General features: G+C 52.6%; 1 protein-coding gene across 2 annotated transcripts in view; it reads right to left on the bottom strand.

The window, feature by feature from the left end:
- Positions 1–12,855, bottom strand: part of LRSAM1 (leucine rich repeat and sterile alpha motif containing 1) — a 33,582-nt gene that overhangs the window by 20,368 nt on the left and 359 nt on the right. The window contains exons 2-11 of one of the 2 annotated variants that reach the window (XM_036329601.1): positions 12,525–12,679; positions 10,906–11,008; positions 10,437–10,493; positions 9,675–9,719; positions 8,748–8,825; positions 7,612–7,680; positions 5,473–5,557; positions 4,497–4,618; positions 2,430–2,520; positions 801–931 (exon numbers count right to left, since the gene is read on the bottom strand). In XM_036329601.1, the coding sequence (XP_036185494.1) occupies positions 801–931; positions 2,430–2,520; positions 4,497–4,618; positions 5,473–5,557; positions 7,612–7,680; positions 8,748–8,825; positions 9,675–9,719; positions 10,437–10,493; positions 10,906–10,977 (750 nt within the window). In that variant the 5' untranslated portion in view covers positions 10,978–11,008; positions 12,525–12,679. Of the gene's footprint in view, positions 1–800; positions 932–2,429; positions 2,521–4,496; positions 4,619–5,472; positions 5,558–7,611; positions 7,681–8,747; positions 8,826–9,674; positions 9,720–10,436; positions 10,494–10,905; positions 11,009–12,524; positions 12,680–12,855 lie in introns of those variants that run through there. The other variant, XM_036329603.1, reaches the window with a different exon arrangement.

Genomic DNA, 12,855 nt, shown 5'->3' on the forward strand with positions numbered 1-12,855 from the left:
AAGGTGCCGCATGCACTCCTGCAGGAGTGTCCACAGAGTGAAAGCCCTGGAAACAACTCAAATGTCCATTAACAGAGGATTCCTTCAGTGAATTGTGGTGCAGCAATCTCGGCTGCGGTATTCGCCTTATTTCGGTGGTCTGGAACTGAACCCAGTCTCTCCGACGGGTGCCTGTATTTGTACGTGTGCCTGTGACAGGGACCTGGGAGAGCCACCTGCTGCTGGCGCTGACACGGGTGCCGTCTGACTCCTTCACAAAACGGAGAGCACGCAGGTGTCCTGCACGGTGAGTGGCACTGAGGCAAGAAGGGTTTGCTGAGAGACAATCAGCACTACAGACATGGTCGCCCTCCCAGCAGGGCAGACACACAGGAAACAAATTCTCTCCCATGCAGTCCTGCATTTAGCTTAGAGCTGCGGTAAGTGCTCCCAAGGAAATGGATGGGTGGGCCCTCTGAGAACACCGGCAGGAGGCTGACCTGGGCTGGTGTGTGGGGAGGGCTTCTCCGAGGCGGTGATGTGTAAACAGAGAACTGAAGGATCAGACTGAGTGAGTAGGGGAAGGTGAGTGGGGAGAGTTCCAGACCGAGGGACCGGCAGGGCGGGCATGGTGTGGTTGACGCCTGGTGAGCTGGTGAGGACAGAGGCCGTGCTTGGCCTCGTGAAAGCAATCTAATCAAGCATGCCGGTCTAATGGAGGCGAATTTTATTTGATGGAGGAATCTATGGGCCGCAGCTCTGAGCATCCCCCCACTACCCAGGGCCCTCTCTCCAGGTGCCAGCGGGCAGGCGTACCTTACCTGCCACTCTACCTCCTCCCTGGAGAATCTGTCCGCGGGCCCGTCAGGGCTGTCCTGGGAGTTCTGGGCTCCATCTTGCTCCAGGACTGGCAGCAGGTACTGCGAAGGGGGGTAGTAGTCCAGCCCTGACTCTGCAAGAGATGACACAGCTGACCCGGAGGGAGGAGGCAGCCCAGGTACCTGGAGCGGCCAGCGCCTGCCGCCCTTGCCTCCCTCCTTCCTCCTTGGCATCCCGTCCCATCCCCACCTCAGGCCACTGCTCCCCTGCCCTTGACCGGGCCCTCATGGTGCCCACCAGTCCTCACGCCTGGCCCGGAATGTGGCCAGTGCTCAGAAACCTTTCGCTGGTGCATAAACAGGGCCACCCCCTGCCTCTTTACATCAAGTAGAAATCAGATGAAGAGGAAGCCTGAGATTAAGAGTTGAAGGCTAAGTTCAAGACCCAGCTGTACCCATGATTTCCCGTGTATGAGCCCTTGGGCAAGACGCTTGCCTACTTTGGCCCTGCAGTTTTCTACTGCATAATTTATCTGTTTTTATTTGGTTGTTTACCCTATTTTTGCTGATTTGTAGGTGTTTCTTAGCTATATATTATAGCTAATAACCTTGGGTCTATATCAGGGGTGGGCAAACTTTTTGACTTGAGGGCCACAATGGGTTCTTAAACTGGACCGGAGGGCCGGAACAAAGGCATGGATGGAGTGTTTGTGTGAACTAATATAAATTCAAAGTAAACATCATTACATAAAAGGGTACGGTCTTTTTTTTCAATAGTTTTATTTATTTCAAACGGGCCGGATCCGGCCCGCGGGCCATAGTTTGCCCACGGCTGGTCTATATGCTGCCACTATTTTCTTCTGGGTGGCAACTTTTCTTTTTAGCTTTGACGATGGTACCCTATCCTTTTGAGATAAAGACGTTTTAAATTTTAATGTCGTCGAAGTTACCCTCCCCCAAGGATATAAATAGGCAGTGCACAAGAAACACTAAAACTGGGTGGTGCAGACACTCCTCACAGGAATGTAACCTCGGGTAACCTGTGCAGAGGGCAATGTGGAGTTCCTGTCCCCACCCTGTGCCAACCCCACTGGTGCCTGCCCTAGAGGAACCTCATCCAGTGCCACAGAGGTGTGGGTTACTGTTCCTGGGAGCAGGATCCTGGAAATAACTTCCGAGTTCACAACAAGGGCTCCACCATGTGAAATGCTCTGCAGCGATTTAAAATGAGGCAGAGCCTGGCCGGAGTGGCTCAGTGGTTGAGTGTCGGCCTATGAACCAGGAGGTCATGGTTCCATTTCCGGTCAGGGCACATGCCTGGGTGGTGGGCTCGATCCCAGCCTTCCCTCCATGGCCCTTCTACACGCACCTCTGTCTGCCAGGAACACCCTTCTCTCTGGTCTAAGTCCTAATCATCCTTCAGGTTTCACCGAGGCCCCTAAACCTGACACCCGCCCACGGTACTCTCATGACCACAATATGTGATTATACTTCCTTGTGTGATGTTTGGCCTGTCTCCCTGCCAGACAGTGGCCTCCTTGGTCTCTGCCGCCCCCCCATCCCGGGCTGGCCCAGGGCAGCTGCCGGGGCCACGGGTGCCCACCGAGTGGAGGAGGAGGCCGCCGGCCTTACCTTTGCAGAGGAACTGCTGGATGGCCTCGGTGCCTGCGCCACACACCTCCGGCGGCGGGAAGACCATGGACGAGGCGTCCAGGCTTAGAGCCTGCAGAGACAAGGGAACCCTCTTTATATGTCGTTCACGTCACTGCTCCACACAATGGAAAGCCACTGGGTGCAGTTATGAATACGTGCTCACTGCCTGCTCTGCCTGGCAGGGAAAGCTCACCTGCCTCGCTCCATCTGTGGTCCCAGCTCCTAGAACAGTGACTGGCATGCAGTAAGCACTCAATTCATGTTTTTGGATAAATACATGAATGAGCAAAAAAAAGGAAAGTTATAGGATAGCATAGAGAATAGATTCTTTTTGTAAAAAAAAAAAAAATACTCCTGTAGTCTCAGATTAGTATATTTATAATAGAAAGGGCACGTGCTCAGGTGGCAGGCTTGATCCCCACTAGGGGGCGTGCAGGAGGCAGCCAATCAATGATTCTCTCTCATCATTGATGTTTCTATCTCTCCCTCTCCCTTCCTCTCTGAAATCAACTAAAAATATATATTTTAGAAAAAAAAATTTTTAATTGTGACCCAGCTGGGGATCAAACTTACAACCTTGGCATATTAAGACAATGCTCTAACCAACTGAACTCTTCGGCCAGGGCTAACTGATTAAAATTAAAGAGAATTTCAAGCTCAGTTCCTCAGTTGCACCAGCCACATTTTCAGTGCTCTGCAGCCACCGGTGGCCAGCATACTGTGTTGGACAGCACAGACTATGGGACATTCCCATCATCGGCAGGAGGAGCAGCGATTGCACAGCACAGTCACACAGCCTGGTTTTAGACTCCAGCTCACCGGGGGCCAGCTGTGCGTCCTGGAACGGGCCACTTGACCTCCCTGGAGCCGCAGGTCCCTCAGACTTAAGAGGCACAATATCACCCCCCTGGCAGGCTGTCAGATGGGTAATAGGAGGTAACACGTGAAAAAGACTTTGGCCTCAACCAAGAATGGTTGCTGTTGTTGTCTCATCCTGAAAACAGGTTTGTCCAAGGTGCCACCAAGAAGCCCAAAAGATTTTTGTGTAAAGAATCGCTAGAAAACAAATCACTGAATTCTTACTGGCTTTAGAATTAGGAACACTGCTCTGAGCTGTGCCGATAAGGTAGCAACTGAGCACAGGTAGCCATTTAAATATAGATGAATCAAATTCAATAAAACGAAGCATGTGGTTCCTTGGTCATACTGGCCACACGTGGCTAGTGGCTACCAGTTGGACTGAACGTTTCCTTCATCGCTGGAAGCACAGGGGAATAAATGCCCACGTGTTAGCCATTTCTCCAGCGTGCGCAGGGCGAGCGGCCTGCCATTCTGTCCTTCCTTAGGCTGTCCACCATGGCAGCGGGGACCAGCCCCTGGGGTCAGTCACCTCCCTCTGCTGTCTCCTTGCTCCTGACCCAGATGCCACTGGTCCGCAGTCTGGCTTGCGAGCCAGTTCACTGACGGACGATCAGAGGGGTCTGGGGTGCCTGTCAGGTTGTGAATGGAGAAGTGCCAGCACCAGGGGCGGAGACCAGGCCCTGGATTCAGACGGCCTGGGTTTTACACCACCTTTGCTATTTATTACTAGTTGTGTGGCCCTTGGGCAAGCTCCTTAAATGGTCTGGGCCTCAGTCTCCATCTGCAAAGGGACACAACAGGGTTCTGTGAGGATTCAGAGAGCGAATGCAGGCCAAGTGCTGAGCCTTAGTAAGTACCTGGCATGTTCCTGCTACCCTTGTCTACATCCTCAGAGCTTCTTTCTCTTTCATGGTCTGGCTCGAATACCACCTCTTTCATAGTGTTAACCCCATCAGGATTTGATGTTATCTCCTCACTGCAGAAATATGTTCCTATGCCACCATCATGACAGCAAAGCCACGTAATTATGACTGCTCACACACTGGTCACTGCGAGCTCCCAAGGACCACGCGTTGAGATCTCCGTGACCCCAGCACCCTGTGACCAGGACAGGTACTCAACACTGTGGGAGGCAGGAGGAAGGCAGGCCAGTGAGGAATGTCTGGGAGGAATGGCTCCACTGACCTCCAGGGTCCGCACGTGCGCCAGCATCTGCGGCAGCCTCTGCATCTCATTGTCACGGATGTCAAGAGTGCGTAGGCTTCGAAGTTCCCCCAAGGTGTCTGGAAGCTCCTTCAGCTTGTTGTCTGGAGAGACCCCAATGGCACAGCTCAACACCCCAAAACCCCTTCCCCAGCTTCCTGGCTGACACCCACCACGACTCGGGGGGGAGGGGCTGCCTCACTCTGACCCTGACTGAGACTCTGAGGAAGAGCATGACGGTGGGGTTTCAGCGACCTGGACTCAAGTTCCCACTGCACAACTTACTAGCTGGGTGACTTTGGAAAACCAGCTCTACCTTCCTGGGGCACCGTCTTCTCATCTGTAAAATGGGATTATAATACCATTTGGCCTCACAGGAATATTGAGGGGTTCAATGAGATTATGCATGTGAGGTCCTCAGCACAGTGCCTATCACACAGTAAGGGGTCAGTGAATGGGGCACCATTATTTTTATCGTTATTCATGCTACGTTCAGGTAGGCTGAGGGTTCTGTGCAGCCAGGAGAAAGGAAAGAGCTGGGGCAGGCACTCTACTGACGCATCCGAATCTTGGTTCTGTCAGGATCCCACTGGGTGGTCTTGAGCAAGCCCCTGCTCTCTGAGCCTCACTTGCTTCATCTGTAAGTTGGGGATAACACCTCCTCCCTCTCCAGACCTCTCGGACTGGCCCTGAGGCTCCCTGAACCTCCGAACGTGGGGGCGCTGCTCGCTGAGTGTGAAGCGCGACTCAGCACCGTTCCCGGGGCTCCTGGCTCGCTCTCACCGCCAGTCCACTACCCATCTACGGTTACCACGGAGACAGGCCGACCCAGCAGGAGGTCCGTCCAGTGTCCAGTGACACCTCGGACTGGCTGCCCTCATGCTCAGTGGCTCCAGGAGGATGCTGGCTGGGACAGAGCTGACTGAGGGTCACACGGACAGGGCCTCTTGGCTCCTACCTTTCACATTGAGGGTCTGGAGCTGGGTCAGGTTCCCAATGGAACGTGGGAGATACGTCAGTTGATTCCTTTCCAGGTTCAATACCTAAGAAAGGAAAAAATGATGAGACCCACCCTGGCTGGGTAGTTCAGTTGGTTGGAGCGTCACCCCGATTGCACCAAGATTGTGGGTTCAATCACCAGTGAGGGGACATACAAGAATCAACCAGTGAATGCATGGATAAGAGGACCAACAAATGGATGTTTTTCTCTCTCTAAAAATCAACAAATAAATATTTTAAAAAATAATTGTGGCCCTAACCAGTTTGGTTCAGTGGATAGAGTGTCGGCGTGCGGACTGAAGGGTCCCAGGTTCGATTCCGGTCAAGGGCATGTACCTTGGTTGCGGGCACATCTCCAGTGGGGGCATGCAGGAGGCAGCTAATTGATGTTTCTCTCTCATTGATGTTTCTAACTCTCTATCCCTCTCCCTTCTTCTCTGTAAAAAACCAATAAAATATATTTAAAAAATTGTGAAAAAATGATGAGATCTCACATACAGATAATAGTGATACCCCTGCTTCTGGCCAGGAATCATCTGGGCACCACACACACACACCTTTACCTTCTCCCAACAGCCTTGTGATTATGATCCCAATTGAGAGATGAGAAAACTGAGGCTCGGACCAGTGAATCCATGAGCCCAAGAGAGCAAAGCCAGACCCTGAACCCAGTTCTGGCTGAGGTGCCGCCATTTCCACAGACCACAAAATGCACAGCCACAGTCCCCCCATCAGGAAGGGAGGGGGAGGAACTGAGAGGCCCAGGGAGCCGGGTGAGGCAGCTCATGATAAGGCTCGTTACCTCAGGGTCAGGAAAGGATGCTGAGCTGCATCAGGCAGTGGGGCCTGGCCAGCTCCAAGGCCGCAGCTGCCGGCCAGGGCGGAACCTGGTTGGTTGGGTTCCGAGGGCTGTGCTTCCTCCAGGATGCATTACTGAGGTGAGCCAGGCCAACGGGAAGACACACTAAGTACCAATTAAACATAGATACCAGGGAAGCTAAGCAGCTATTGAAAATAATGTGGCAGATGAATAGTTGATGAACTATGAGTTATTGGTTATGAGTTATTGTCAAATATCCAAAAGTTACAAAAGAGTGAATGCAGCAATCCTATAAAAACAAGCACGCTAAAAATGTCCCCAAAGACCCTACACCAAGGTATTCGCTCTGGCTCTGATTGCTTCTGCGCTGCCATGCGTTCTCTGTGTGACTTTGGGCAAGTTATAGTCGCCTCTCTGGTCAGTTCTCTCTTCTGTAAAATGCAGTGGCATCACCCACATCATAGGTTGTTCATTCAAGTCATTCAAGTGTCGAGGTGAGGGCGTGGCCCCCACAGGATTACGTTTCAGTAGGGGAGACAGTTAAGCCAACAGACACATAATCAGTAACTATACTGCAATTGGCGCTCTCGGGGAAATAATCTGGGGTTGGCAGAGAGGCCATTCGGTAGATCTACTTAGACGGGAGGTCGGGGAGGACCCTCGGGGACACTGGGGCTGAGAGCATGAGCCGCTTGGGCAGAAGGAAGAGCCTGTGGAGACGTGGGCGCCGGAGGCCAGAGGGTGCCAGGAGCTGGCTGCAGGGGGCGAAGGGGAGGAAGCAGGGAGGAGGCTGCAGACACGGGCCCCTCACATAGGGTCTGACTGGGCTCAGTGCGGAGCAGGCATTTCAATCCAAGTGTGAAGGAAAGCCGCTTCTTCCTCTGTACAATGCGATCAGTCGACACCTGCCTCACTGGGAGGCTGACCGATAGACAACACAGGGAAAGGCTCTCTGTGCTGGGAGCAGTGAGCACTTAGCAAGCGGAGGGCTAGTGACAAGGACTGGAAGGGAGCCCGAGTCAGTGCTGAGCTCAGCATTTTAAAAGGTGCACCCGCTGGGCCCTCTTTTCCTGCAAAGCTGTGGAAGCTCATGATGAAATCCCCAAAAGAACAAGCCCCCAAACATGGTGGGGGACGCCCACAGCCCAGACTGCAACAGCAAGGGCCTCCTGGGGTCTTAACAGCAAAGGGGCAGGGGCACCGGCCCGAGTGCCGCCCGATGGAGCTGCAATTTATCACTTCGACATCAAGGTGGGTTTTCTGCTTCTGTGGCCTTACTTGGAGGGCCGTCAGCTGCCCTATATCCTCAGGAAGGGCTGTCAGCTGATTATCATGAAGATCCAGAACCTGCAGAAGGAAGACAAGCTCAGCACCCAACAGCGACCCACGGAGACCACCCCTCCCACCTGGGCCTCTGCCGTTGGAGCAGCACCCAGCCTTTCCTCAACAACTGAGCGATCATCCCACCTCATTTCCTCTCCCACAGCATTGTCCCACTTCATCCTTTCATTCATCAAATATTGACTTTTACTATTGAGTGAAAAAATATGCAGACATTTATATGTTTAAGAGAAAAAATCTTCATAGTATAAATATATATTTGCAAAGAAAATGACTATTAAACATGCAATAAATATTGATAGTGGTTCTCTGGAGTATGAAATAATATATGTTTTTCCTCATTTTCTGCCTACCTGCGTTTGTTAATTTTTTAAACAATGAAAATGAGCATAAAAGACATATATATGCATCCATATGCATATATACTATACATATATATGAAATATAAATACACATAAACATAAAAATTTACTGTTATGCCTTTCTGACTATAACCATGTTGGACAATGAAGAGAAGCAAAAACTACCCTGGGCTGCACACCAGAGTTAACCATAAAAACACCTGGGTGCCTGTGCTGCCCGCCTCCTGGTGTGTACACCCAGGTCACAGCTTGTGGTCCTGGGCTCAATCCTGCGGCCATACCTCACGTACTGTGTGAGTATCACACCCCACTCCTGTGCTGACAGTCAGGAGGGATCGCCCAGGTCACCAGGCTTTCACACACTGACCACATGATGCCTGGCATCGTCCTGTTCCAATGGCCTGGGACCAGCAGTCTCCCTGCTCTCTGCTAGTTCGCTTGCTATGAGTCTGTGGTTTGTCTTTCCATCGAGCAGGCAAATTCCCCGAGGACAGGGCCTGTGGCTGGTTCTCTTGGTAACCCCACCCCACACATAGAAGGTGCCCAGTAAACCATGCGGATCAAACCCCAGATGGAATACTACATTGGGCCTGCCTGGCATAAACTCGAACAAGGGACGCTTTGCTGCCACCTGGAACTCCAGGCCATTAAACATGCAATAAAACATGGACAGTGGTTCTATCCTGATGCTTGGGAGGAGGGCCCCAGTACCTTGATGGTTATAAGACTTAGGAGGCTGCAGGATTTCGGAAGCAAGGAAGTGAGGTGATTCGTGTGGACAATCAACACCTGTGGGAAAGATTTCGGCAGGGCTCCTTAGATTAAAGCGCATCAGGTGGGGAGGCTGAGGGCAGGTGGGCGGGGATGGGATGGGATCTCCAAAGTGGAATCAGATAACCTCAAGGCCTGGAATTTCAAGGTTAAAAGGGACCTTGGAAGACTAAATCTACCTTCCATTCTGAGAAGGGAGCCCCGCACTCTTGTCCTAATCTCCGTGGGCTGCCAGGATGACTACAAGCTAATGGACACTTGGCCCGGGGCTGTCACTTTTGTTCGGCAGGGACTCCTGCGTGGATACTTCCAGTGTCCAGCAGCTCCCTACTCTGTTGGTATGGGACACTTCTCACCTACCTTCAGCTAGATAATTTCCTTAGATTACTCTATCTAGCTGCATTCAGAGCTGCAAAGCCTTTCTGAACAATCATTCATTACACTTTTAATCGCCCCAGTGACCAGAATGAAGCAAGTGTAGCTTTCATTATTAACAACAATGAGGTTGCTCAGGGTTTTCCACGTGGCAGGCACCATACTCTGTGCATTATATCTCTGTCTCTACCAGTCACTCACTCAGTTCTCACTACAGCTCTGCGAGAGTAAAGCTACGAATGTGTTCACTTCAGAGGTGAGGAAACCGCGAGGGAAGAGTTTGAGGAAGTTGCCCAAGTCCTGAGGGGCAAAGCCAGGACGTGACCTAGGGCTGTCCAATGCCAAAGCCGACTCTCCCAACTGTGAACAGACCTGCTGTAGGCGGAAAGGGCGAGAATCTGAGAGAAGAGAGATGCCAGGAAGAGAGCGCCTATAAGTCCCACCAGAGTGCAATAAACATGCAATAAAGTCTCTAAAAACGGGTTGCCTCACCTTCTTCTGTAAAACTTTGCATGTTGCAAAAGCCCCAAATGGAATCTAAGATGAAATAAAGATGAGTTAGTATCTCCCCTCCCTCGAGTTTTTAATTTGTTTTCTGAGTGTGAGGGAGAGAGGGGCAGGAGGCCCACGATGCAAAATGCTGATGTGAACGGCTAAGCCCAGGGAAAGGCTGGTGAGGAATGTGGCTTGGATACCCCAATCAGCCCTCCCCATCAGCTGGCAGGAGACTGCCCTGCCGGGCCCTGGCCCACCGGCCACATCCCCATCCCCATCCCCATCCTCAATGCTATCAGGGCCAAGGAAAGCTCTCTGGTGCTTTGCAGAAGCTGGAGAAACCCAGGTCTCCGAGGAATCTGTGGTACATTTTCTAACTAGACTCGGACTCTTGAAGACAATGCTCAAGCCAAAGATCACCTCGATTCTTTTGGACAGGAACAACATCTAAGGACATATCTCTGCACTAGGGCTTCCGGACTTCTGAAAGGCCCAGTCCAGGGAGAGATCAACCAAAGGACTCGTATGCATGCATATAAGCCTAACCAATGGACACAGACACCAGGGGGGTGAGGGCATGGGTGGGGGTGGGGGTGGGGCAATGGTGGGATAAGGACACCTATGTAATACCTTAATCAATAAAGAAAAGAAAAAATTTTAAAAAAAAGAAAGCCCCAGTCCACATCTGTCAGGGACAGGTGATTCAAGGAAAAAAAAAAGACAGATCAAATCTACAACCAGAGCACCAGCCCAATTTACCTCTGAGAGCTCACATTTAGAGATGTCGAGAATGTCATCTGCCCCAGCTTCTTTTGCCTAAGGATAAAAGTAATTTCTATGTTTCAAACAAAACATCCTTGCAGAGCGGACACACCAGGCAAAGAAACACAGGATTAAGGATCAGCAAGGGGCCATGGACAGCATGTGGTCCAGCTGGTCCATGTTGTAGGTGGACCAATGCTCCCTGCTTTCAAGGGGCTGAAGGGCCAGCAGGGCAGAGCAAACGGGCAGGTACTGACAGGTGTCACCCGTCTGTGGAGGGAAGCACAGGGCACTCCCGAGCACCTGACAGGCAGCCTCATCCTTCTGCTCTGAGTCAGAGGTTTCCTCTGGGCCTGGGGGAGGCTGAGAGGAGGGAGCACGGCTTGTCTGGGGGGCAGTGCAGAGCCCTGCCTCATGGGGCAGGCGGAGATGGGGAGGAACTCAGAGGAAACCCAGGTTCCCTCACCAGACACATCTGGTACTCCAGGCGTTTCCGAGCCTCCTCACTGGGTTTCCGCTTCCGGAAGAAGAGCGGCATCCTTCCTTTCCCCCGAGCAATCTTCTCGGCTCTAGGGCATCAGAGAAAGGCTAGGACCTGGGGAATCTGTCACCGCCTCTCAATCCCCAGGACAGGGAACACGGTCACACAGCATGTAGCTGATCTGCTGGACTGTAAGTTCCCTGAGGGCAGGTGCTGTATCCATCTCCACCATCACTCCGTGTCCTGAGCCAGGCATGGCAGGCGCTCAATGCCCTCTGTTGACGAGACAGTAAGCAGCAGTATGTGGTGGAAAGAGCATCATGGCAAGCCGGGTGGCCAGGGTTTGGGCCCACATTTGCCACTGGCCACTGAGACCTTGGCATACTTTTGCCCCATTCTGGATCCCCATCTCTCCACAAGGGCGTGGCCTAGAGAAGGTTCCTCAGGTCCTTTCTAAGGATGCCACCCGAGGACTCGGACAGATTGGCCTGGCGAGTCCCTTCTCGCCTCCGAAACACTGTTAGAGAGCATCAGCACATCCAACATGGCATGACGCCAGCCAGCCCCGACCTTGGGGAGCTCAACTACCCCATCACCAAAGAGATTTTTAAAACAGAAATTCAAAAGCCATTCTCAGGCACCTTGCCACTCTCACAGGTATTACGCCATTTGATTCTCAGCCCTGTTTATAGCGATGAAACTGATGATGACTGAGTTCAGTGACCTGGTTATACAGCCTGGATTGCAGCAAAACCAGTCTGGAATTCTGCTCTTTTGAGCCCCGATCCTGCAGATTTGCCCAACTCTCTGGTGCTGGAATAACTCAGCACACACCAAGTACACTGTCCTGAACTCAGACGCCAGGAGCTCACTGCCTGCCCGGGATCTGCAAACAGCATTTGAGGGCAGCCGTGGATGGGTCAGGAAGCAATCATCCAGGAAGCTTACAGTTCACAGCTTGGGCTTTGGGATGAGCTATAACTGGGTCAGAATCCCAGACCCAACACCCACCAACCATGTCACCTTGGTTCGCCTCTCTGAGCCTCAGTTTCCTCATTTGTAAAGTGTAATAATGTTACCAACACCCGGCTCTATGAGGGTCCAGTGATTTCATGTATGTAACCCCCATAGCACAGTACCTGCCACATAACGAGCGCTCAATAAATGTTGGCCACACAGCACCACACTTATTCAGGGCCTCCTACAATTTAAGGAGCTGGACACACACTCAGCCCCGGGTGGAGGGGGGCGGGGCGGGGGAGGAAGAGATCACCGGTCTCCGCCCACAGGGGTGTGGGCTGTCTGGGGAGCCGGCCAAGACTGCAGAGCTGGCTCAGGCCCCTCTTGTCACCCCATCTTCCTGCAGGGATGAGGACTAGTCCCAAAACAGCCCTCCCCCATCCTTCCCTGACGACCAGCTCTTACCCTTTATGCTCCCCAATGACAAACCTTTCACCACCTCCTCCCCAATAATCCTCCCTCCCAGATCCGCTCTTCCCAACCTGCTCCCCGACGTCCACCCCTCGTCCATCCCCTCCCCCGACGTCCCGCCCAGATCGGGGAACCACACCCATCTTCCCCGGCTGCAGCGGGGAGTGCCCGACCTGGCTTCGTGGGTGGACAGGTCCCGACGTTCGTTCCGCGGGCGAACCTGAGGGCAGGCCGATCACTCGTGGGGCTTGGTCATGGACGCTGGGCCGCAGACCACCTGGCAGGGGCCCCGGTGAATCGGGAGACTGGTCTCCCCCAAACGCCGGAGCTGGGGACCGAAACTCAGAATCTCAGAAAGTCATGCAGACCAGGATGACGAAGTTTGAGACTCCGAGAACCGCAGCATCTTGGAATTAAGAGTCCGAACGGATGTGGACGCGAACGGAATTGTTTTGATAACTAAAATGCACACGTCGCGAGGGAGTTAAAAGGGGGCCCGGGGAT

This window comes from Myotis myotis, unplaced genomic scaffold (assembly GCF_014108235.1).
Source record: "Myotis myotis isolate mMyoMyo1 unplaced genomic scaffold, mMyoMyo1.p scaffold_m19_p_12, whole genome shotgun sequence".
Classification (NCBI taxonomy): Eukaryota; Metazoa; Chordata; class Mammalia; order Chiroptera; family Vespertilionidae; genus Myotis; species Myotis myotis.